General features: G+C 47.3%; 2 protein-coding genes across 5 annotated transcripts in view; both read right to left on the bottom strand.

Annotated features, from left to right (window-relative positions):
* LOC135913477 (4-pyridoxate dehydrogenase-like) overlaps nucleotides 1-24,819 on the bottom strand; it is a 158,867-nt gene that overhangs the window by 106,651 nt on the left and 27,397 nt on the right. For all 4 annotated transcript variants that reach the window (XM_065446033.2, XM_065446032.2, XM_070524537.1 and 1 more), the window contains exon 2: nucleotides 3,222-3,340. In XM_065446033.2, the coding sequence (XP_065302105.2) occupies nucleotides 3,222-3,340 (119 nt within the window). The remainder of the gene's footprint in view (nucleotides 1-3,221; nucleotides 3,341-24,819) is intronic.
* LOC135913478 (uncharacterized) lies at nucleotides 12,221-17,594 on the bottom strand. Its single transcript, XM_065446036.1, has 2 exons — nucleotides 16,200-17,594; nucleotides 12,221-12,439 (listed from the first exon to the last, which is right to left on the bottom strand). Exons 1-2 carry the CDS (start codon nucleotides 17,307-17,309, stop codon nucleotides 12,308-12,310), a joined length of 1,242 nt encoding a protein of 413 aa, XP_065302108.1. The 5' UTR covers nucleotides 17,310-17,594; the 3' UTR covers nucleotides 12,221-12,307.

Below are 24,819 nucleotides of genomic sequence, written 5' to 3'. Positions count from 1 at the left end.
AAAGATAAGCAGGGTAATATCATCAACAATCTAGAAGGTATAATAAAAGCAGCGGAAGAATCCTATACTGACTTGTACAGTACCCAGAAGACTCAGGAGAACTCCGTTCGAAACAATAATGAAGAGTATACAGAAACTCCTCCTATAACTAGAGATAAGGTCAGACGGGCCTTGCAAGACATAAAACGGGCAAAAGCGACAGGAGAAGATTGAATAACAGTCGATTTAATCAAACATGGAGCATACATAATGCTAGGAAAACTGGCGGCTCTCTATACGAAGTTTCTATTGACTGCAATTGAGGGTCCGAGAAAACTGGAAGAATGCAAACATTATACTAATCCACAAAAATGGAGACATTAACGAACTGAAAAATTATAGGCCTATTAGCTTATTCCCATTATTATATAAAGTATTTACCAAAATAATCACCAATAGGATAAGGGCAACACTGGACATTAGTCAACCAAGGGAACAGGCGGGCTTCAGGAAGGGATTCTTTACAATGCATCACATCCATGTCATTAATCAGGTTATCGAGCAATCGGCAGCAAACAGTAAGCCTCTCTGTGTAGCTTTTATAGATTACGAAAAAGCATTAGATTCAGTAGAGATACCAGCAGACATATAGGCATTGCGCAATCAAGGAGTACAGACCGCTTACGTAAATACTTTGGAAAATATCTACGGAGATCCCAGAGCCACCCTAATTCTACACAAGAAAAGTAGGAAGATACCTAAAAATAAAGGAGCCAAGACAAGGAGGCATAATCTCTCGAATGCTATTCACTGCGTGCTGGGAAGAAGTATTCGTGCTATTCAACTGGGAAGGCTTAGCAGTAAGGAGCAGCGGCGAATATCTCAGCAACCTTAGGTTTGTAGATGACATTATCCTGTTCAGCAACACTGGAGACGAGTTACAGCAAATGATTGAGGACCTTAACAGAGAGAGTGTAAGAGTAAAGTTGAAGATTAATATGCAGAAGACAAAAATAATGATGAATAGCCGGGCAAAAGAACAAGAGTTCAGGATAGCCACTCAGCCTCTAGAGTCTGTGAAGGAGTACGTTTACCTAAGTCAACTAATCACAGGGAACCCTGGCCATGGGAAGGAAATTCACAGAAGAATAAAAATGGGTTGGATCACATACGGCAGACATCGTGAGCTCCTGACTGGAAGCTTACCGTTATCATTGAAAAGGAAGGTATCATTGCATTTTACCGGTGACGACTTATGGGGCAGAGACTTGGAGTCTGGCAAAGAAGCTTCAGACCAATTTAAGGACTGCTCAAAGAGCGATGGAACGAAGAATGCTAAGCATAAATTTAAGAGACAGAAAGAGAGCGGTTTGGATCAGAGAACAAACGGGTATAGACGACATTCTAATTGATTTGAAGAGAAAAAAATTGCTCTGGGCAGGTCATGTAATGCGTAGAGTAGATAAGCGCTGGACCATTAGGTTGGCAGAATGGGTACCAAGAGAAGGGAAGCGCAGTAGAGGACGACAGAAGACTGGGTGGTGCGACGAAATTAGGAAACTTGCGGGTGCTAGTTGGCATCGGTTGGCGCAAGACAGGGGTATTTGGAGGTCGCGGGGAGAGACCTTCGTGCTGCAGTGGACATATAATGGGATGATTATGATGATGATTATGATGATGATGATGATGATGATGATGATGATGATGATGATGATGATGATGATGATGACGACGATGATGATCCCGGACACAGCATCGGAAACACGGACCCGGACACAAAGACAACCGAGCTCGGACATAGTTCATGTTGTGCGCATGAAGCCGTACACTGCGTGTTCATAATTTTCTTTCTCTCATTCACCTTTATTTCTGCTTTTCATTTCTCTTCGTGAGCGTGCCTGTGTGTTCATTGACTGGGCCAGCGGGACGTTTCTTTTTTGTACTTTCGCTTTGTCTGCATTGTGTTATTCTTTTCGTTTGTTTGTTTGGTTTTTATTGCTTTCGCCTATTTTGGCAGCATTGAGACGATGCATTTGTTCGGAAGAGGGGACAATGTCACATGTAAGTAGCCGGTCGAAGGCAAGAGTGGGTACAAAAACCGCGCTTCTCTACCCTGTTCGCGAGCCAACCCCGACGGACGCGTTTTCCAGGAGCCAGCTGCTGTAAGGTTTATTAAACTCTAAGAGTACTTCTGAAGGCTCGTGACAATATGTAGGATGAGCTGTTTTCGGAATAAACAGTTGTAAGCGTAGCGCTCGTCTTTCTTTTCCTTTCGACTCTCACTGTCTTCCTTTTCTTTTTTTGAGGAGGGGGGGGGGGGGGGGGTTGCGCTAGAAAGAATGAAGTTAAGTAAACACCAACTCGCCCAATGAAGGAGGAGGAGGAATAAACTTTATTAGTTGAAATGAGCCGACGGTAAAATCGTCCGAGGTGGGCGGCGTCCCTAGTCCAGGATGCCGTGGGCCTGAGCTGATAGCTTGGCCCTGCTCACCAGGCGATGCTGGTAAGAAGTTATCCCAAAGTAAATGAGCGTTTCGTCGCATTTCTGTCCCACCGAAACGGGGCCGTCGCGGCCGGGATCGAACCCGCGACCTCAAGCTTCGCAGCGCAACACCGTAGCCACTAAGCACCACGGCGTGTGTGGTCGCTAACTCCAAGAAGCCTCAACCCGCCGTCCTTTAAAGTACAAACGATGTGATTTAAATAACGCGATTGCTATATGTTCACTTGCGCAAACTGATAAGTTCAGCAAACTGGTAAGCCCGTGCACAACTCGATCAAGGCAGAAAGTTGGGCTAGTTGGTGTGTCATCATTATTGAAAAGACTAGCGCCAAATAGCAGGGACACAGACATCGCGCTCGTCCTGTCGTCTTCTCTGTCCCTGCTATTTGGCGCTAGTCTTTTGAATAATGGCCGTGCACAACTGCTGAGTCATCTCTTACACCCGCCGTGGTGACTGCGGCATTCTGCTGCCGAGGTCGCCGGTTCGAGGGCCAGGCAGAGGAATACAACAGCGTTCATGTACCGTGGTTTGGGTGTACGTTGTAAAAAAACTCAGGCGGTGTAAGTCCTGAGTATACTACTACTTAACTAATAGCAAACCGTGCACATTCGTGAAGTTAGACCCTACAAGTTGATCTGATTTGTTCCATTGCTCTCTTAAGAGAAACTTGTATCAAACAACAAAAAGAGTAGCACAATCCCCGGCACAAAGCGCTCGAATTGGGGAAACGGCACCTACCAATAACGTAGTCGTAGCTGTCCAGCAGTCGAGTCCGTTTTCTTCCGAACGTGGGCCAGCAGTGGCAAGGAGTCATCAAAGCGGCTGCCGCCAACGCCGCAGCCAGAACACATAACTGTCTGCAAACAGGAAGCATCATTTCGAAAAATATGCCTCCGCGGTGTTCCACACGCGGAACGATTAGTAGAAAGATTGCCCGACTGGTCAAAACTTCAAAGCCAACGAACGCGACTTTCAAACGCCTCAGTATGCCACTCTACGTCGTACCTTATTACGAGTCAGATTAACAAACAACAAGGCGAAGCTACGGAGCGCGGTGATAGAACGCCGCGCTATAATACGGGGCAGCACGCTGGAGCGAGGTCGCCGATGTTCGCACCAGTCCAATGTCGCCGCTCCATTAAGGACGGTGCGGGCTCTGCCCTCCTTGTGATCGGGTCACGACCATTAAGCGCTTCTCGAACGGATGCGCTGACGAAGCTATGCATGGCTGCGTGGCGGAAGCTGTTCCCTCCCTTGCTCGGCCTTCGCAACACGCCGCGGCCCTCGCTGTCGGCTTAAACGGGCTTGTGACGCGCGTCGCGATTGCGGCGAGTGGATTTCCGTCGTGCGCAGCAGTCGACGCATGTGCGGTGCCGTGCGGCTGTGCCCGGCGCGCCCCCCTCTTGCATTGGCGATAGCGAACGCAGCAGCTGCGCGCGTCCTGAATCTCTGATCCGCTGCACCGCTCTCCACTATGGGCAATCCGATTCGCGAATAATGCCGGTTCGTCCTCAGCAGCAGCGGCCTATTTTACGTCCACTGCAGAACCAAGGTCTCTCCCATGTACGTTTACCGCCCGGCTTACACCTGCCTACACGCCATCCTATATGCCTGCAAGTTGCCCGATCTCGTCTCAACGCCTAATTGTCAGTCGACCGCGGATGCGCTTACCCTGCCCTTGGCACACACCCTGTATTTTAGACCGCCGGTTACCTGCCCTACGCGTGACGTGTCCTGCCGAGGCTCCATCTCTTCGCCAGAATATCAGCTAGCTCAGTTTGTTCGGTGATCCACACCGCTGTCCTTCTGTTTCTTATAGGCCTAACGTTACATCGCTTATTGGGCGGTCCTTAGCTTCGTTGTTAAACTCCATTCCATTCACTGCTCATTTCGCTTAATTTTCCTTATACTTCAAATTATTTATTTAAAAGACAGCAAACGTGTTTAACCATGCACAACCACACAGAATTTCAAGCAAATTCATTTCTTTCCTGCAGTTAAAATATTAATGAAGTTACCTGTAATTAAATCAGATACAGTAAAACGTTGCCCGCATATATGACTCGCCCTCTTGAAACCTTGCCCGCATGTAATGCTTACAAACACGTGTTAAGTAATTTTTTTTCCAGTAGTAGCAACTCATCTGCACACATTTTACCTTGCTAACGCATTAGTCACAATTTTACCACATTTTTCACTAAATTTTATCCTGTAGGGTGGCATCTACAGTTCATCTAGGACATCAGCGTAAATTCTGAGGCGTTAGTACATACAACGCACTTGGAAAACTCCGGAGCGCTTGAATACGTTTTTATTCTAAGGCCACAATTAGGTCACGTTCTCTCCATGCACGTCTCTATACCCCTCTCTGTCTATCTCTCCCATCTCTCTCTCTCTCTCTCTCTCTCTCTCTCTCTCTCTCTCTCTCTCTCTCCCTATCTATCTATCTATCTATCTATCTATCTATCTATCTATCTATCTATCTATCTATCTATCTATCTATCTGTCTGTCTGTCTGTCTGTCTGTCTGTCTGTCTGTCTGTCTGTCTGTCTGTCTGTCTATCTATCTATCTATCTATCTATCTATCTCCTGAAGTATGCCTATATGATACAACCTTGCTCATTCTCAGAAAAAAGCAAGCTGTCTCGTTTAGTCCACCAAGGATACCTGGAAAACTTATGCTACGAACCTCATATAACGCATGAAAACAGAGAGAAAACGAGGGTTCAGTAAATATTTACAACGCTCCTAATTACGCCATTAACATTATAGTTTCACCACACATTCCACCTAAGATTCCCTCTGTTTAACCTAAATGTTAGATGGGTGTAACGCACAGGTTTTTCGGGACACTAGGAAACATGGCGTATAACATGGCCATATTATAACACTTTCGAGCACTTCATAAATATTTTTTACGAAAGCTATATTTCATGCAAACACGTTTAACTATGCATACAGATTTGCCATAGCGTTCCCCCCATTTCCGCTAAATATAACCTCGGTGACATTTGTATAATTTGGTCAGGACAACGGGCTAAATTTTGCACTGCTCCCAAAACACACTCGAAGCACCCCGGTGTACTCACACACGCAACTTATTGCAAAACCCACACATTTTGAACTTTTCCTACACATCACCCATCACCTGGCCCTTTTACACATCACCCATTACACACACCACCCATTACATGCCGCCCCCGCCCCCCATCTTTCTTTTTTTTCTTTTTGAAGCAATAGCAACAGGCGTTTTTTTGGTCAACCGGGGATGCCGGGGAAATAATGCAAAGCTCGTACATATAACGCTTGAAATAGGGAGCAAAATCTAGGGTTCAGTAATTATTTAAAAAGATTCTAACTAGGCTATGAAAGTTCAAACTTCGCCTCATATTGTACTTTACATGCACCCCCCCCCCCCCCACACACCACCCCATTTTTACCGAATACGGTCTTGGTCCCGTGTACAGTTCATTTACGAGCCTTGGAAACATTGCGGATTACCGCCGTACGACAAGCGGCTTTCTAATTTTCTACAAATGCTGTGATTCTTCCTACGCAGATTAAACATTTTTTGTGCGTCATTTAGAACACACTTCCAACGCCAACAAGATACAACCTCCTTCCCTTAGCGTTCACCGAGAAGATCGGCAGAACTACCTATAGGCGGCTCGTATAACGCATGAAAGATCCAAGGAAACTAGTATTCAGTAATAATTATACTTAACCTAAAGATTTCACACTCCTTGTACACGTCACTTATGGTATGGCCCCTATTTCTTCTAAATGTGAAATCGCTGCTACTTTTGTTCCTCACAGGACAGCCAGAACACTTTGTAACCATTTCATACAACGCCTCTGAACTGGACGCAATACATTGGTTTAAATGTTTTCATCTGCCCCCTGATTAACCGAAAAAATTAAAAAACTTCTTGTATGTCACCCCTAACATCATCCACATTTCTTCACAATCTGGTCTTTGTGTGTGTCATATTCTTTTTTTTCAAAAAAATGTGAAAGCAGGAGGGTAACTTTTGCTAACAGCTTTTCGGTATATTTAAATTGTGGCGTTTAATGTCCCAAATCAACACTCATGCTATGAGGGACACCGTAGGTGGATTCTCGTGAACAGTTTTTCATCAGCCGGGGCTCTTTAATGTGCGCCTAAATCTAAATACACGATGTGGTTCATTGATTCCTGTGATTTGACGTCCTGAAGGAACACACGGGTTATGAGGGAGTTGTGCGCTACGGATAAATTCCTATCACCCGAAGATCATGCACCTGGATACGACAGAGTTCTTGCATTCCGCCTACTTCGGAATGTGGCTCACAAGGACCCGCGACCTCGCACTGAGTACGCACAGTAATAGCCGCTGTGCCTCAGTGGCACAGCGGCTGAGAATTCTTCAACGCAGCGGTCATTTATTTTCCATTGTTTACTATCCACTCTATAGTTTAGATTGAGTTAGTATGACTTCTCTATCAGGCATTTTCTTGCTTTCTTGGCTGTTTAGTGTTACTTTCTTTTTTCTTTTTTTTTCTACTTCTGGGTTTTGCGCCCAGAAATAGGAGCCTCAGCCGCTAGATGATCGGCTCCGAACACCCTTTGTACATAGGTGTCGTACAGCTTGAGAGCATCACGATCAATATTGAGGTCTGATTGGTCACTTCACCTGTGAGACCTATTAACTGCGCCGAACATGGAACAGGTAACAAGAAGTAGATGGAACGAATGCAAGACGCCCACTCGTTTGCTACGCAGAATATTGCGAGGCACTTTTAAATTGAGAGAATTTGATTGTCCTGGCGACTGCCTAAAACCGGTGGACGCCTAGATGTGTATGGCCGAGCTGCATCGTGGAACCGCAGAGACACCCTCTTCTTCGGACGGACAGAACAGTGATTTCACTTGGCGAGTTCGTTTGGTCTTGTTGCTTTCCTCGGTGTCGATAAGAATTGCACTCGAAGTTAACCTTTCAAGTAACGTTGTTTAAGAACCACAGAAACTACGCAAGCAGCATTATTTGTTCAAGCAGACGCAGTTTACGGTTACTAAACTCTCAATGACGCACCCAACAAACAAATTCTATTTCTTGACGGCCTATTTACTTCATTAGTGGCCACGTCATATATTAGGATACGCGTCAAAGTTGTAAAATGAGTTGTAGTAACCAACATCTCACCACAAAATAAACAAAAATGTAGTTTCGAAAGAATACTTCATCAGTATAAACTAGTTTAGCGTCCTCTAACGCGGGATACCCATGGCATCAGGCGGCGCGTCGGAAGGCTGGCTGGTCTGGCTCTTGGGACCTGTTGCAACGTGACAGAGCATTCGGGAGCTCGCTGGATGTGGATACGCCTAATCATATCGTATGGCATATTGTGCCGTGTGTCTCCTGCATAATTCTGAGCACGTAAAGGCTATTTAACTATGCTCCGAAATCTCGCAACACCGCGCCAATTCTGCAATCAGCATGGAGCTTCGTCTCTATCAGAATACGGCCGCCACGGCTGGGAATGAACCCGAGAGCACTTCAATATTCAATGTCGCATCTCCTCTCGTGAAGTGGCCTTTCGCTGCTCGCCACGCTCTGCCCGCCACGCTGTTTACGCCAAAGAGGCGGCTGGTGAATGCCCTCGAGCCGACCGAAAGAGCGTGGGTTTTGGCAACCGTCCGCGTCTCGAAACTATGCCCTTCACTAAGACAAAGGCACAATGACGCACGTATTATTTATCATTATTTATAATTTATTATCCCTTAAGGGCCCTGGATTGGGCATTACGTAAGGGGGGGGGGGGGGGTTAACAAGAGAAGTATTCACATGGTCATATAATTATAAAGCGAAATAAAAATCAGACAGGCAAAGTAACATTTTACATTGTTATGGAACCGTGGTTGAAGGCAAAGACGGAAAAAAAAAGACGAAAATAACACCCATGCAGTTTATCTCCGCATATGTTTGCAATTGAATAAAAATGTTACAATACAATTCAATATAAAATTCAGTTCAATACAACATTCAATTCAATACAAAAATACAATTCAATACACATATATATACACACAAGTCAAAGCAGAAAATGTGACATATATGTTATGTCCCATCTTACGGAAGAGTCACAAAGTGAAATACGCGTTGGATATATGAGAAAAGCAGGAAATGTATACCGATTACGAGATTATTTGGCAAATTGAGCCGATATTAGCTGCCTGAATTTTGAGTTGTCACGTTCATTGACTAATGGTTCTGGAATCGAGTTCCATTCTTCAATCGCCAATGGTAAGAAAGACTTACTAAATGTGTTTGTCGAACCAGTTATGCGTTGTACACTCATAGAATTGAAAAGACGATGTGATGTCCGTACAGGTGGCACTAAAAGGGAGGTTTTCAGGTCAGGGCGATTATAGTATAGATCTTGAAACAGGCATAGCCGTGAAATCTTCCTTCGATGAGCTGACGATTCAAGATGAATGGATGATTTAATGGCACTAATGCTAACCCGTCTATTATATTCGGAAACGATGAAGCGAGCCGCCCTATTCTGAATGCTTTCAAGTGATTCAATTAGATATTGCTGGTGTGGACTCCATATTGCGCTGGCATATTCAAGTTTCGGCCTAACGTACGCCTCATAGGCGAGTTTTCTGGTATAACTGGGGGATAAAGAAAGGGCACGCTTAATGAAACCAAGTGTTTTGGATGTCTCTGCCACTGATTTCGTGATGTGTTCAGACCAGTTGAGCTTGTCGGTGATAACAACACCTAAGTATCGGTACGATTCAACACGTGATATGGCAGTGGAGTTTAACGAGTATGAAAAGTTAAAGGTGGTAAGCTTTCGAGATACTTGCATGCTCTTGCATTTGGATATGTTTAGATTCATGAGCCAGGTGGTGCACCAAGTTTCTATTATATCAAGGTCTTTCTGGAGGAGTCTCTGGTCAGAGGTGGTAGTTATGCGACGATAAAGAACGCAATCGTCAGCGAAAAGGTGAATTGTGGAGGAGATATTCGCAGGAAGGTCGTTGATAAAGACTAAAAATAAGAGTGGTCCAAGGACAGAGCCTTGGGGTACGCCTGAAATGACTTTGGAGGTTTTGGAGCGGTGGTTGCCGATAACAGTAAACTGGGTGCGGTCTGAGAGGAAACAAGAAATCCATGACAATATTAAGGGATCTAGAGAGAGAGAGGAGAGTTTAGCCATAAGACGTTGATGTGGAACCCGGTCAAAGGCCTTAGAGAAATCCAGGTAGTTGATATCAGTTTGAAAAGATGAATCTAAGTTCAGGTGAAGGTCGGTAGTAAACTCGAAAAGCTGGGTATCGCACGAAAATCCAGAGCAGAATTCATGTTGTTTGGTAAAAAGGAAGGAGTTCCTGTCCAAGTGAGAGCAGACTTGTGAGTATATGATGTGTTCCAGCATTTTACAAGCAATACATGTTAATGAAATTGGTCGGTAGTTTGATGGATCAGAGCAGTCACCAGCCTTGAAAACCGGGACAACCTTGCTTTATGTCCAGTCATTTGGAATTGCTGAACTTGAAAGTGATTGACTAAAAATTATTTGTAATATCTGGCATGAAATATCTCTTGCACCTTTTAGTATCTTGGTAGTTATGTCATCCGGCCCGGGAGCGCTTGATGGCTTCAAGTTATCAATGAGTTTAGCTATGCCTTCTACTGAAACGGAAATTGGAGGCATCTGGCTGAAATTATGACTGGGATAGCTGGGTACGTTTAGCACTGGCTCCCGAGTAAAAACTGAAGAAAAGTAAGTGTTCATGACATCTGCGCAGTGATCTGCGGCGACGTGCGAGCCATCTTGGTCGTGCAAGATTATATTTTGAGGCGGGTTTCGGTTTGGCAACAGGATATTCGGGAACTGGGCCAATAACGTCGGGATATCTCTCTTCCAGCGCGCGAGGAGAGGCGTGCGTGAATAAATCGACAGCAGGGGTTGTGTTAAAACACAGGCGAGTGACGCTGACCGCTGCTCAGCAAAAGGTCTCGCGTTTGATACCCACGACTTAATCACAATGAGGGCTACTCGCGATGACGACCTGTAGCTATTAGAGGGATAGTGACGAGCAAAAATAAGCCATTTTAAATTGGTATATGTAAAGTATTCTTTCAAAACTGAAAAAAAGGCTGACGAGTTTCATGCCCGATAATATATATTCTGCTGTGTAATTAATATTTTTGATATATGTACTTCTTTGTTTATTGTCACTTAACAATGCATTTCGCTCATTTATTTGTTTTCGTGTATATTTTTTTCTAAATTTTCCTCTATTAACCCTTGTGTACAATTACTGTTATTCCCTTTCTATGTTCCTTTCTTTAACTGAGGGTCCCGTTGCACTCGTTGACTTTGCTAGCCTCGTCAGCACACCTCTACATAATCACTGTTGTTGAATGGCCAATAAATTAAAACTGAAACTGGATTTGGTAGAAATTTGCTCTTGTTGGTACATAAGCTTTTTATTGAGCAGCGCAGGGCAAACGCAGATGCAAGAAATTCATACGACAACACAAGGCTCTTGCAGATGATTTTTTAGTAAACGTTACATTTTTACGTTTATTTCACGCGACAACGTAAGCAAAGATGTGTCAGTGTGGTGTTCATGATTTCAAATACATTTGTTCCGTATTTGGGCCATCGCCGCTGTCATCGTCATTATCATCTGCGATGACTTACCGTGACCCATGTTACTGCGCACTCTGCGAGAAACAGTTCAATATCTAGTGCGAAGCATTCCTTTGTTCATTCCAGGCAGTTTGCGGCATGTTCCTGTCTTGCATCATTTCGGGCCTCTTAAAGAAGTTTTCAAGTGGGCGGCGTAAGATCGAACCTCGGTTTCCCTGCCCAACAGCCAGAAGCTCTAAACATTATGCCACATTCTCTTTTTCTTCGTTTAATGCGAAGCATTTTTTTGTAAGGATGGCTAAGTTAGCGTCTCACATTGCCCGAGAATGGAATCAAACTCCAAACACAACAGCCCGATGCTCTAACCATTAGGTCCCTCTTTTCTTTCCTATTTCATGGCATTTCTTACAGCAACCTGAAAAAGTAACAGCACTTGACTGACAAACTTTTGGTAACTCCAGAATCCGCCACTTGTGCTGAAGAGCAAATAAATAAATACGGCTACACATTACTTAGGGTCACGGCGGCTCTGTCGCTTGGTGCTGTACTCAAGTTTCTCGGTCGTTTGTGGCGTCGAATCAATGTGCTTCGTCGAAGCCGAAATGGTTCTTGCTGCCGACCATATTATTTTGAAGCATTTCAGCGAACACGGAAACAGTTGCGTTGTGCATGCAAGCGTCCGACCTGCACGCCTATAGCGAGCCACGTCAGATTCCTTTTTCACCAAAGAGCCTTTCAATCGAGAAGGAAGTTAACGAAGGGAAGTGTTTGTGTGTAGCGGGCCTCTTCGAAATATACCAGCAATTGTTCGCGGTGCTACTTCACTGCTACAAGTGCGATTCCTTTCGTTCGTCATGCAAGCAACTCCGCACTGCCACACATTGGGCAGTACAAGCGCCCCCAATACATATTAGACAGCTTTAGCAGAGCGTTTGCTTGCTCTCCGCTCCGCGCACGTTTCACGCGCGCTGGTGGCTCCATAGAATGCATTGATTTCGCTTATCGAACAAGTGCGTCTCCCAGAGACGCCGCTGACGTGCTCTCAGCTTGGCGGTAAATATTGGAGGACGCTTAAGCTTCGCCTTCAAGAGTGGATGGATGGATGGAAAACTTTATTAAGCAAGTGAGTTTGGACCGTACAAGGTCTCAGGGCCACCGCACAGCCCTCACATTACGCGCATGTGTCCAGGCCACGTAGGGCCATGGCACTGGCACCCCGGTTCACACAGCGAAGTTGCGCGTCCGGGTCCTGCGACGCAAGGAGGGCCTCCCATTCCTCCCATGTACCGATGGCGGGCTGTCCCTGCGGGGGAGGATCGGCAGGGCAGCCGAAGAGGATGTGGTCAAGGGTGGCGTGCGATTCTCCGCAGAGAGTGCACCCTGGGGAAACATGGCGGAAGTGGGATAGAAGCTGAGGGGTAGGAAGAGTTCGCGTCTGGAGTCGCCTCCAGAGGATTTGTTGGGAGTGGGATAGGCGGGGGTGGGGAGGGGGATAGAGTCGACAGGCAAGGCGTGCTTGTTGAGTTAGTTCTGAGAAAGTGTGTGCCCGCTCCCTCGAGAAATCCCGGCTGGGGTCGCCATTTGCCCGGCAAATAAGTCCTCGGGCTATGTTATCGGCGGCCTCATTTCCGGGATTGCCAGAGTGAGCCGGAACCCACACGAGCTCAATACACCTATCGGGATTTAGGGTGCACATTCTCAATATCTGCCACGCGGGGGGATGGACGCGTCCGCGGGCGAAGTTAAGAATGGCTGTTTTGGAATCGCTTAGTATATAAGCCGCATTGGTTTGGGCAATGGCTATTGCTATAGCTGCTTCTTCTGCTTCTTCCGGGGTACAAGGTGGGTCTATCAAATGGGTAAATGGGGGGGCTTCTGGATGATAAGCCACAGCTACTGAACGGTCTGTACCACACGCGGCGTCCACCCAGCGCACATCCTCTAAAGTGCCATATTCTTTATGGAGAGCTTTGGCCCGCGCGACTCGGCGGGATTGATGGTATTCAGGGTGGACATTCTTAGGAAGGGGTTTCAGGATAAGCGCGGAGTGTATGGCTCGAGGGAGAGAGATGAAGTCTGTCGTGTGTGCCGGTATGCGAATTCCCAGAGAATCCAGTATATATCGTCCAGTTTCCGTGCCAGCCAGACGAAGGTACTGTGTGTAGCGATGTGCATCTATAAGTTCTTGTATAGTGTTGTGCATTCCTAATTTTAAGAGTCTGTCCGTGCTAGTGCTCTTTGGTAAGTTTAGCGCTGCTTTGGTAGCCATGCGGATAAGAGCATTGATCTTGTCTTTATCCGAACAGGAGAGGTTCAGGTAAGGAGTGGCGTAAAGAATGCGGCTAAGCACAAAGGCATGCAGCACCTTCAGATTATCTGCTTCGTCTAGACCGGCTCGTGAATGTGAAACCCTTCTAAGAAGATGGATGACTGAGTAAGTGGACTGTTTTAGTGCTTTCAGGGTAAGGTTGTTTTTCCCCGTGTCCTGTAAATGCAGGCCAAGAATGCGGAGGGTAGGTGTTTGCGGTATGGGAGTGTCATGCAGGTAGATAGTGATGGGGGAGGTAGGGACGCGCCGCGGGCGGATTATGAGGAGTGCTGACTTTGTGGGGGAGCATTCAAGCCCAATGTTTGCCGCGTGAGTAGCGATAGTTGTAGCGGCTTCCTGAAGGGTCGATTCTATGTCGCCATCCGAGCCGTATGTGGTCCAGACCGTTATATCATCCGCGTAAAGTGTGTGTCCTAAGTGCGGGATGCGGCTGAGAGCCTTGGCCAGGGGGATGAGGGTGAGGTTGAAGAGGAAGGGAGATAACACCGCCCCTTGCGGGGTACCAATGTTACCAAGCGTGAAGTGGGGGGTCTGTATATCATCTATATGCAGTGAGGCTGTGCGACCGTTTAAGAAGGCCCGTATATAGTTGTAGGTCTTAGGCCCCAACTGCAGCTCTTGGATGCCCTGCAGGATGGCGCTGTGTGTAACTTTGTCGAATGCTTTGGTGAGGTCGACTGCCAGGATTGCTCTGGTGTGATGTAACATGTCATTGAGGATAGCGTGTGAAATCTGCAGTAGGGCGTCCTGTGCCGAGAGGTGGGATCGAAATCCTACCATAGTATGGGGATATAGTCCATGGGATTCCATGTGTTGCGTGAGACGGGTGAGGATGACATGCTCAAACAGTTTGCCCAAGCACGAAGTCAGCGAAATGGGACGGAGGTTTTGGGCGTTAATGGGCTTGTTTGGTTTAGGAATGAATATTATTTTCCCGTGCTTCCATTCAGCAGGTAGCACCCCCATTTCCCAGCACTCATTGAAGTAGTCGGTGAGAAGGGAAATTGAACGGTCATCTAAATTTCTGGGCATGACATTTGTGATTTGGTCCTCCCCAGGGGTTGAGTTTCGGAGCTTGATAAGGGCTGCTCTGACTTCAACCTCCATAATGGGGGCGTCGAGGGAGGGTTGATCGGGGCCTACATAGTCGGGATATGATACAGCTTGGCCCACAGTGGTATAAGTTGATTGGAGTTGGCGTAACAGTGCTTGATGATTTTGGCGATGTTTATGGGTAAGTCTTTTTAGTGTGAGCCGAGTTTGCTTTTTAGTTTGAGTGGGGTCTATCATATGTCGCAAAAGATGCCAGGCCCTGGTGGAGGAGAGATTACCTCGTAATCCGTCACATAATTGGTGCCAGTTAGATTTACTGAGTGCGGCACTGTGTTCTTCTATTTGTTTCTGTAGTTGCGCTAATTTTAGCTTAAGTTTCCGATTTTGCTTCTGGGTTTTCCAGCGTGTGAGGATACTGCTTTGAGCTTGTAGTAGGTGCGCTAAGCGACTGTCTGCAACGGGAGTCTCGGGGGTGGCATCTAATGTTTGCGTGAATGCCTGGACATCCTGTTTCAGCTCTGTCATCCATGTGTGGAGGTTAAAGGGGGATTCTAATGTTTTGGCCTCTCTGTGCTTCCGAAGATTATCCCAGCTGGTAATCCTGACACGGTAGGCTTTAGCTTTTATGGCGAAATCAAGCTGTATAGTTATGATATAATGATCACTGCCCAGGGCCTCATTTGAGTTTGTCCACACTGGTGTGGGAAGGTTGCGACCAAAAGTAAGATCTGGGCTTGTGTCGGCAGTGACACTATTGCCGATTCTTGTAGGTGTGCTCAGATCATTATATATGGACAGGCCGTGCATCTGAAGGGTGTTGTGCAATTCCGCTCCTCTCTTGTTAGTGCGTGTGTACCCCCAGTCTACATGTGCGCAGTTGAAATCCCCTAATATAATGAGGGGGTCCTTTTTTGCAGCGTTGGAGGCGGCTTTAATTAGAGAGATTAAATCTGAGACCGGTTGCCTCGGGAGGAGGTAACAGTTGAGGATGAAGAGGGGTTGAGATCTGTGAGTGGAGGGGATTAATTCTATGAATGTGTGAGCTACCGGCGAGGTTAGTACATGACAAGTGTATGGTACGAAATGTTGGAGATACGTCGTAACCCTGGGGTTTGGAGTGGTGTCGGAGGGTACCAGAGCGTATCCTGGCAGCGATAAATTTGTGCCAGCATCCTGAAGTGCTACTATATCAGGGGGTGTGGAGGAAGCAGAGAGGAGCTGCTGCAGGGGGTCTCGTTTGCGACGAAACCCCCTGCAGTTCCATTGTAGGATGCTTAATTGGAGATTATTGCCCGTCAACTGGGCCATGCTGAAGGGTGGGGGGGCGGAGGATGGGAGCAGCTGTGGGGTTGCTAGCTGGGATATGTGAAGGCATTCCAGCAATTATTTGTGGAATTTGTTGTAGAATAGTAGAGGTTACCTGACTGATAATAGTTTCTGTAAGCTTAGTGATGGCGGCTTCAATGTAATTTTGAGTCTGAGCCAGAATACTGGCTTCGAGCTGTTGGGCAAATTTTTGTAATTTAGAATCCATGTCTGGAATGTCTTCTGATCTGCGTTTCTTTTGTGGAGGGAGTGTGGAGGGTTGGGGTGTAGGTGAAGAGGTTTGGGGTGTTGGTGAAGGAGTGGGTGGAGAAACGGTAGGAGGGATGGAATTAATGGCTGCCCTAAGATGCCTTACCTCTTCCCGCAGGAGAGCTATCTCTTCCTCCCGCTGTGAGGTTTGGGGTGTACTGGTGGGCTTGGTCCAGGCTCGCTGGCGATCTTGATGAGACACTAGCGGTGGAAAGTCCTTTGGCGTGGGCACTGGTTGCTTGGGTTTCGACGCGGTCTGTCTACGAGGTGGAGGGGTCCTGGCTTTGCACGAGCCGGTACCGGTAAGGTGGGAACCACCACAAAGAATGCAGCTTGGCGTGCATGGGGTCTCTTGAGGGGTGTGCTTCTCGCCACACCGCGGGCACAGTCCAGCCTTCGGGAGAGGGCACACGTCGTACCTGTGTCCAGGCTTCCTGCAGTTTGTGCAGGCATCGGGGCTTCCCTGGTATTTGGTGCAGCGGTGTACCACACACATATATTTAATTGTGTGAGGCACGGGACCTGAGGCAAAAGTTATTAAGATGGACGTTGTTTTACCCATGCGTCGGGCCGCTATAATGTTAGCGTCCGGGTTTCTGTATTGTAAGTCAGTTAGGATTTGTTCTGGTGTCTCGTTCCAGTAGGCCCGGGAAATGACGCCCTTGACTGCCGCTGGAGGGGCCGCGATGTACGCGGCTACCGGGTATTGTAGTCCATCTAAGGTAATTTGCTGGATTTTGACCAAAGCGAGAGCTGTTGCCTCCGCTACCGTCGCCACTGTAAAGGTGTTGTTAGTTGGATGGATCCTTATGTGCAACTCGCCTATCACGGAGCAGCTGAGGGTCGAGTGAAGTGCCTGCAGGATACTGGGAGCCGGGATCTTCTCCAGGGAGAGGCCGCCTCGCGGGCGAAAGACTACTCTGATGGTACCCGCCGGCAGTGCGGCGAGTTGCTTGCTTCTATGGACGACGACGCGCGTCATGCGTAGGAGCTGTGGCGTCTCCTTGAACGCGCTTCGTTTGTTCCCAGATGCAGCGTCCGGTGGCGCGCCGGCGTTGCTGGCGCTTGGTTTAGGTTGAACGGTGGCCGATACCGGGTGTTTTGGGGGCGAATTCGAATCCGTGGTCCGATTACGGTATGCATGGAGCACAGTTTTCCACTCACCAGGGTGGCAGTCCGACGGGTTCGAGGTCTCTCCATCCACGGGCTCCTCCATGGCTGTTGGGGAGTGAGGAACGCGGCGCACCGGCGAGGCTCGCCTCGACGAGGCGAGGCTTAGCGCAGCGGCGTGGCTGCCAGAGACATTTTCATCAGGTAGCTCACCGAGGTCATTGGACACATCCAAAAGATGGTAGCGTTTGGGGTCCGTGAACCTTCCAGGATCCGTTGAGGGCCTTGGTGGGTCCTAGAAAGGACTTAGCTGGGCACAGGAACCAGAAATTGGCGGAGCCGATAATAAACGCGTCCGCTCACTCGGGCCCCCTAGCGGCCGACCTTCAAGAGTGGAACGCGACAGCGTTCCCGTCGACCCGCCAAGGGGCTACGGCGCAGCGATCACTTACGAGGCGCCCCGCATCGGACGCGGTGAGCGTCAAGCAACGGAGCGTTCGGCCAATGCCTCCATTGGTTCGGCGCGGCAACGAAACGTGCGCCTGCGCAAGCGGAACGAACCGAAGAACTCGGTGTCTCGGAGCCCCGGGGAAACGATGCACGCCAGCCAAATGTCGTGGTCGGCACGCGCAGAGAAATCGACAGATAGTGATCTAAAGAATGGAAGGACGCTTGATTCTGCAACCCGTGAGGGAGCAAGAAGAAACGTCGTCAGGGGCGAGGAGTCCGGGATGCGACGCGCCTCGCACCTGTCCCCGCACAACCCCAATGCGTGCGTGGCGCGCCACCTGTCGGGGCAGCGCCGTACATTGAGAGGAGGGGTTCTTCTGTGTTTGCCGCAAGATGGCTCTGCGTGTGCGGAAAGCGCTGAAGAAATGTAGCGGAAACGCACTTCGCTACTCGTGTAACTGCGACTTCTGTAAGTTACATGTTCATAATTACCGATATACACCGCACTATAACTTTCTACGGCTCGTTTCTAAGGCAACACCGCATTCACTAGAGGCGCTTTTGCACCGCTTTGAAGCATCGAACTCGTGGCTGCGTGGTAACGTCTCCGTCTCACACTCCGGAGACCCTGGTTCGATTCCCACCCAGCTTTTATTCATAAAGTGCCTGCCGGGATTTATCGCTCATGGCCAACGCCGCGGACGCCGACGCCGACGACACCGGCTTTTCTTCGACACAAGCTCCTTAACGCTGTCGCGTTAAAACGATTACGAAAGCAACTACACGACCCCTGACGCACTGCTAAATCAGGTTCCTAGCGGAACGTGGTCAGCGTCCCACGTTCCGCTGCCACTATGTGTGCTGTGCGCACGCGCGTCAGTGTTCCCGGTAGCGTTTTGATGACCGGCTGCGTGCCAATTGTTGTGATGGGCCGGTCTAAGCGGAGCGGACCGTAAACGCTCTTCTAAATCTCTCTATTGGCGTAACGTCTGTCGGGCGTTCGGGAGCTAGATATATGCGCATATTGTGCACTGATCGAACGAGTGTAAAAACTATAAAGCGTCCTGGTCAGTGTTTTGGGACAAAAACAAATGGGCGTTCTGTTGGTGAGTCGAGGTGTACCTTTCTCTTTAGTTAGCTGATCCGTGTGATAGAGTCGTTGCGTCCGATGACTGGCACTTGTTTGTGCTCGCAGTACGCAGTGTTCGAGGTAGGGCCCGGGCGTGGGCACACAGCAGACAGCCGCAAACGCGTGTGAAACGTGAGATGAGGGGACGGATGAAGCAGATGAGGCAGATGAGGGGACGGATGACAATGGAGAAGGAATCGAGTGAACCGGCACACACTGTGATGTCGTTAGTAGGCTGCAGAAAATGGAGGCCTTCCAGGAAGAGCTTGTCAAGCAGGTGGAACAGCTTAAAATGAGCTAAACCGGGAGCGTGATGCACGGAAGGTCGTGAAAAAAAGACGAAGTAACCGAGGAAAAGCTGAACAGGGCCGCCATTGTGAACGAGAATGTGCGTGACAAAGAAACGCAGTCCCCCGACGTGACAGGGGAGGGAGTGCTAGCAAAGTACTTGCAATGCGTGCAACATGGTGAAGGGTTAGCTGGAAAGAGCGGCACCTACCTTGAGGCCGCCACGCGGAAAAAGCAGGGGCACAGGGGACAATTCCCCTTTTGTCGAGTCCGAATCAAGCGGAAAGGGACAAAGGGCAGCTGGGAGAGGTAGGAGAGAGTGAAAGGGTGATTATCGCCGGCGACTCAAACCCGGCTGGGTGCTCAGAAGCAATTGTGGAGAGGGTGAAAGGCAATAAAAGAGTGGCGGTAGGGACATTTCCAGGGCGGACACTGGGTTCTGTCATGGAGCGAGCAAAAGAAAAGCTCGCGGAAAATGCCCATCTGCGCAACTTTGTCATAGTAGCAGGTGAGCTAAATGACGTCCTAAACAGGAAAGGGACAGGACTAGCCCAGCGCTTGGGGAAGGGAGTGGACGACTTGCGCGAGCTATCCCCACAGCCGTGGGGATCGTGGTGTGCACGGTGCCGGAGGTGCCTGTGCGTGACAGTCACGTACAAAGAGCCGCAGTGGCTGCTAATGAGGCGATATGGAAAATGAGCCGAGAGAAAGCCTTCGAGGTTGTCGCAGTAAACAGGGAAGTGAGAAGGTGTAGAGGTTTTAAACGAGACGGGATCCACTTCAATGAAAGGCTGGCACGAGAAGTGGGCTGGCGACTTGGTGGTCACGCTGTTGCTTTCTTAGGGGGCCCACGGACGTTCAGGAGGCCAGAGTAGCTAGTAATGAAGAAGGTCCCCTAGAGAAACCTCAGAAGAGCATCGCCGTCGATAACAGAAAAAGGAGGAAAGCAAGAAAGAGAGAGCTCGCAATCCAATAGGCTACATAAACATGCAGAGCGGTAGAAGAAAGGAAAAGTGGGCAGAGACTGAGGAGCAGTTAAATAGCGAACAAATAGGAGTGTATGCGGTTGACGGAAACGCACCTTAGAGACTCAGAACAGCCGCCAGTGATTGAAAATTATATTTGGGAAGGGTGCAACAGAACGAAGTCGGAAAGACAGGGAGGGGGAGTTGGAATGCTCATCCATCAGGGAGCCAAATGGAAAAGAGTAAATTCAAAATGTCCAGAGCATCTTTGGTTATCAGGTACAATGAGTGGAAGAAAAAGCTTGCCTGGGCGTTACGTATCTGTAGACCAGAAATAATTGCACAGAGAAGATTAAAGAGTTAGAGGGTGTCGGGAATGGTGCTTAAATTGTCCTATTAGGTGACATGAATGCCCACATACAGGATTTAGATGGTTATACTGACAACAATGGAAAGTCAATGGTAGACCTTTGTGAGCAACATAACCTCGTTATTGTGAATACAGGGCCTAAGTGTGAAGGGCAGATCACGTAACAAGTGGGAATCCGGCAATCAACCATTGATTACTGTCTGAAGACAGAAGGAATTAATGATAAGTGGAGAGAAATGGTCATTGATGAGGAAGGGTATAGCAGCATAGGGAGTGACCATAAACGCATCATTTTGAAAATAGGATATGTAGTTGGGAAAGAGAGCAAGGAGGGCAAAATGGCCAGCAAAACGCTGAACAAATAACAAATACAGTCACTAGAGTCGAGAAAGAACTTGGCAAATGGCCAAATAAAGAGTGGGAATATAGTGAGCTTCTAAGTGTAGTAACGACACAAATACGGAAAGTGAAACAATATGTTCGTTGGAAAGGAAAAAAGAAACCGAAAAGCTGGTGGAACAGGCAGATACGAGAAGCGATCGCCGAACGACAGAAAGCATCCCAAGAGCACAGGCAGGCAATGAAGGCGCAATTGCCGCAGGATGAAGAAGCCAGTAAATGGGAAATATACCGGGAGAAAAGGTCTGTGGTTCAAATACTGGTGCAAGCCAAATTAAAAGGTGAAAGTGAACGTTGGCTGACAGATATACGTGAGAAAAAGAAGGCCGCACCTAGAATATTTTGGAACCACATAAAATTATTAGGGAGGAAGTATACAACAATTCAACAGCATATCCTAGACGAAGATGAAAACAGACAGTTGGAGAAGTGGCAATATATTACATCCGAAAAGCAACAGCCGAATCTTTCAAAGGCAATGACGAGATTGTATTTGAAGAAAAACAGATCATGAAAGGGACCCAAGTGGAAAAGGAGCTGGTGTTGACAAATATCCACTGGAAGAAAGCGGAAGAGAAAATTCCGAAGCGCACAGCCACAGGGCTAGACGAGGTTCCCGTTAGGCTGAATAATGAACTAGGACCAAGAAGTAAGGAAGCTCTGATGAAAGCAGTCAGAAAAACTTTAAAAGTTAGATGAATACCAGACAGTTAGCGACAAATTAGAATGAATTTAATTTATTAAGGTAAGGGGGAAAAAGATAGAATTCACTCGTATAAACCGTTGACCATTACATCGGTAATATACAGGCTAGCAATGCAGGCAATCAAATTAAAGCTCCAAGCATGGGCATAGAATAATGTCATTTTAGGAGAACTTCAGAGTGGCTTCAGAATATGTAGGCGTTTAGATGATAACTTATTTTTTCTTACTCAGTGAATTGAAATATCAAAAGTAGAACGCAGACCGTTATATTTGGCCTTTTTAGACATTACAGGAGCCTATGACAACGTAGACCGCAACATCTTCTGGGATATTCTGGAAGGGGAAGGCTTAGGTGACGATTGTCTACAGATTTTAAGAGAGATTTACCTAGAAAATACCGTTTGCGTTGAATGGAAAGGGATGAGGAGCGAGGAGAAAGTTCATATCAACAAGAACTGAGGCAGGGGTGCCCTTTATCCCCACTGCTGTTTATGATGTACATGGTGAGGATGGAAAGGGCGCTAGAAGGAAGTAATATCAGTTTTCATCTCTCATGCAAACTGGCGGGTACAGTAGTAGAGCAGCAGCTTCCAGGTTTATTTTATGCGGACGATATTGTGTTGCTAGCTAACAAGCAAAGTGATTTGCAACGTCTGGCTGTCGACAGGAAGGCAACAATTAGGTTTGAAATTTAGTGTTAGAAAATCAGGTGTTATGGCATTCAATGAAAATAGTGAACAGACAGTGGCGATACAGGGCCAGGAAATACCTCGGGTAACTGAATATAAATACTTTGTTATATGGATAATTGAAGGCAACACACACACACACACACACACACACACACACACACACACACACACACACACACACACACACACACACACACACACACACACACACACATATATATATATATATATATATATATATATATATATATATATATATATATATATATATATATATATATATATATATATATATATATATATATATATACATATGGAAACACATGAAAAAACAGTAACAGCGTAGGGGAAGAGAAATGCAGCCGTAATGAAGCACAGAGCGCTATGGGGATACAATAGGTACGAGGTGCTCCGGGGTATGTGGAATGGTGTAATGGTTCTAGGATTTCCTTTTGGAAATGCGGTTGTTTGCAATAAATGAGGGGTACAATCAGGACTCGATGGGAACCAAAGGTCACTGGGACGCCTCGCATTGGGCGCTCACGGGAAGACTACAAATGAAGCTGTGCACGGTGATATGGGCTGGACTAGTTTTGAAGTGAGGGAAGCTCGCAGTAAAATTGATTATGAAGAATGACTGAGGAATAGGGAAAAAAGTAAATTGGCTGGAAGAGTGTTGAGGTATCTGTACAGGAAAAATATTGATTCACAGTGGAGAGAAAGGACTAGGAAGCTTACCAGCAAGTATGCGGCCTGTAGGGTGGGCAATGCAGCAATAAAGAATGTCAAGCGGAAAGTCAGAGAGGCAGAAATAATCTCATTGGTGGCGGCAATGGAAAGTAAACCTGCCATGAGTAACTACTTAAGCGGAAAAAACGAAATCAGGAAAGAAACAATTTATGATAACTCAAAGGGAAGCACATTACTTTTCGAAGCGAGATCGGGATCCCTTAGAACACGCACCTATAAAGCGAGATATCAGAAGGAAGAAGAAGCATGTGCTTGCTGCGGTAAAGCTAGGGAAACTATGGAGCATGTTTTACTAGAATGTGAAGACGCCTGCCCAGTGGTTGATTTAGTCACCACTGGCCTCCTTGAAGCCCTTGGGTTAAGCGGGAGCAGTGGAAAAGTAAACATGTCCGCAATAGAGACTAGTAAGAGGCGATTCGAAGATTGGTGGAAGTAGGGAAACGACTAAAAACGCAGAAGTACAAAAGCAATGTTCGCAATAGGGGATGAGGAATTTGGTTGTGGGATTTCGTAGGGCTTTATCTTTTTTTTTCTTTTTTAACATAGGTAGGACATTAGACAGTATAATAGCAAGAGCTTGGTGGTGCAACCCACCGCCCCGTTCCAAAGGGGGGCGCTCATAACATACATCCATCCATCAATCCATCCATGGCGAATTCATCGATACTGTACAATGCAGTGGAGGCCAGCAAGGCTTCTTGCAGGTGACGCGTTCGCACCTTACCCCCGCCCCCCAAGATGCTACGTTTTTTATTTCTGAAACATATGTGACGCAATGTTTTGATCCCTAAAAGCGAGCACACTGTGCTATGCAGCTATATCTTGTTTTAGACAATATTTCTAAGAGTTTATTTTTATATTCATTTGGGGGGGGGGGGGGATCAGGCAGGCTCACCCGCAAGCTCGCGCGAGCAGACGTGGCTGGCGGCCTGCAGCGCGGCCGATAGCTGCACCGGTTTCGCGGAGTCGCCTGGTCTCTCACAAATTTGTCGTGGCGCTCAGAAAGACTCCACACAATGTTCGCGTCAACGGAATTTCCGGTTGGACACAAAAATATGAAATGAAAATTATCTTCCGGAATAGCGCTGAATCCAAGCCCCCTTGACCTGAAAAGAAATGTATAAACCGCTCGACCCGTGAGGATCGAGTGTTGCGTTTTGATTACCAAACTTTTCGCTGATAGTTTCCTCGCGTTAAACGCCAAGTATGAAACATAATGCAAAAAAAGAGGTGAGGCGCGCAGGCAGGACATAAGAGCAGACAAGTGGACAACACGAACGCCGTCGTTCGTGTTGTCCACTTGTCTACTCTTGTGTCCTGTCTGCACGCCTCACCTCTTTCTTGCATTACGAATCCTTACCAACTAGCTCAGCTTTCTGTCGTTCTAAGTATGAAACGGCGTTTAGTGACACCGATCAGGGAGAAAGTCAGACATTAAAATAATCACCGGGTTATCGAGGCGTTCTGTCATGTTGTGGGACAAGGCTTTTTCGGGCCGTTTACAGAGCACACATTTACCACACTTCTTTTGATTGTAGCCTCGAATGCGACGACTGCTACTTCAGTAATGGCTTGTTGACGCGCGGATCATATAACCAACATCTGTGGTTAGATTTCAACTTCAGCCTCAAACCTCAGGATATGCAAGGTCGGTGCCTAACAGAAGCCGCCTATCCCAGGCACGTTGTAGTTTATTAGTTCTTGAGAGCCTGCTCAAGAAATGGTGAGGCGGAGAAAAATCATGCAGTCAACCTTCGAAGAAAATGCAAGGAACCGTTGTCATTCCTTTTACTTCCTTGTATTATCCCATAATTCACGCAAACATCAAACGCTCCTGTTGTCTTTTCAGCGTCAGAAAACCTACCCAA

Source organism: Dermacentor albipictus, chromosome 8 (assembly GCF_038994185.2).
Source record: "Dermacentor albipictus isolate Rhodes 1998 colony chromosome 8, USDA_Dalb.pri_finalv2, whole genome shotgun sequence".
NCBI classification, from domain to species: Eukaryota; Metazoa; Arthropoda; class Arachnida; order Ixodida; family Ixodidae; genus Dermacentor; species Dermacentor albipictus.
The sequence above is the reverse complement of the archived record's forward strand: the minus strand, read 5'-3'. Positions and strand labels throughout refer to the sequence as shown.

Coding starts and splice junctions, on each gene's coding strand:
- LOC135913478 (XM_065446036.1), bottom strand. CDS start 17,309: ATGGAGGAGCCCGTGGATGGAGAGACCTCGAACCCGTCGGACTGCCAC. Junction 12,440..16,199: donor TAGCTCTCCTGCGGGAAGAG/GTAAGGCATCTT, acceptor CCTCCCCCGCAG/GGACAGCCCGCCATCGGTAC.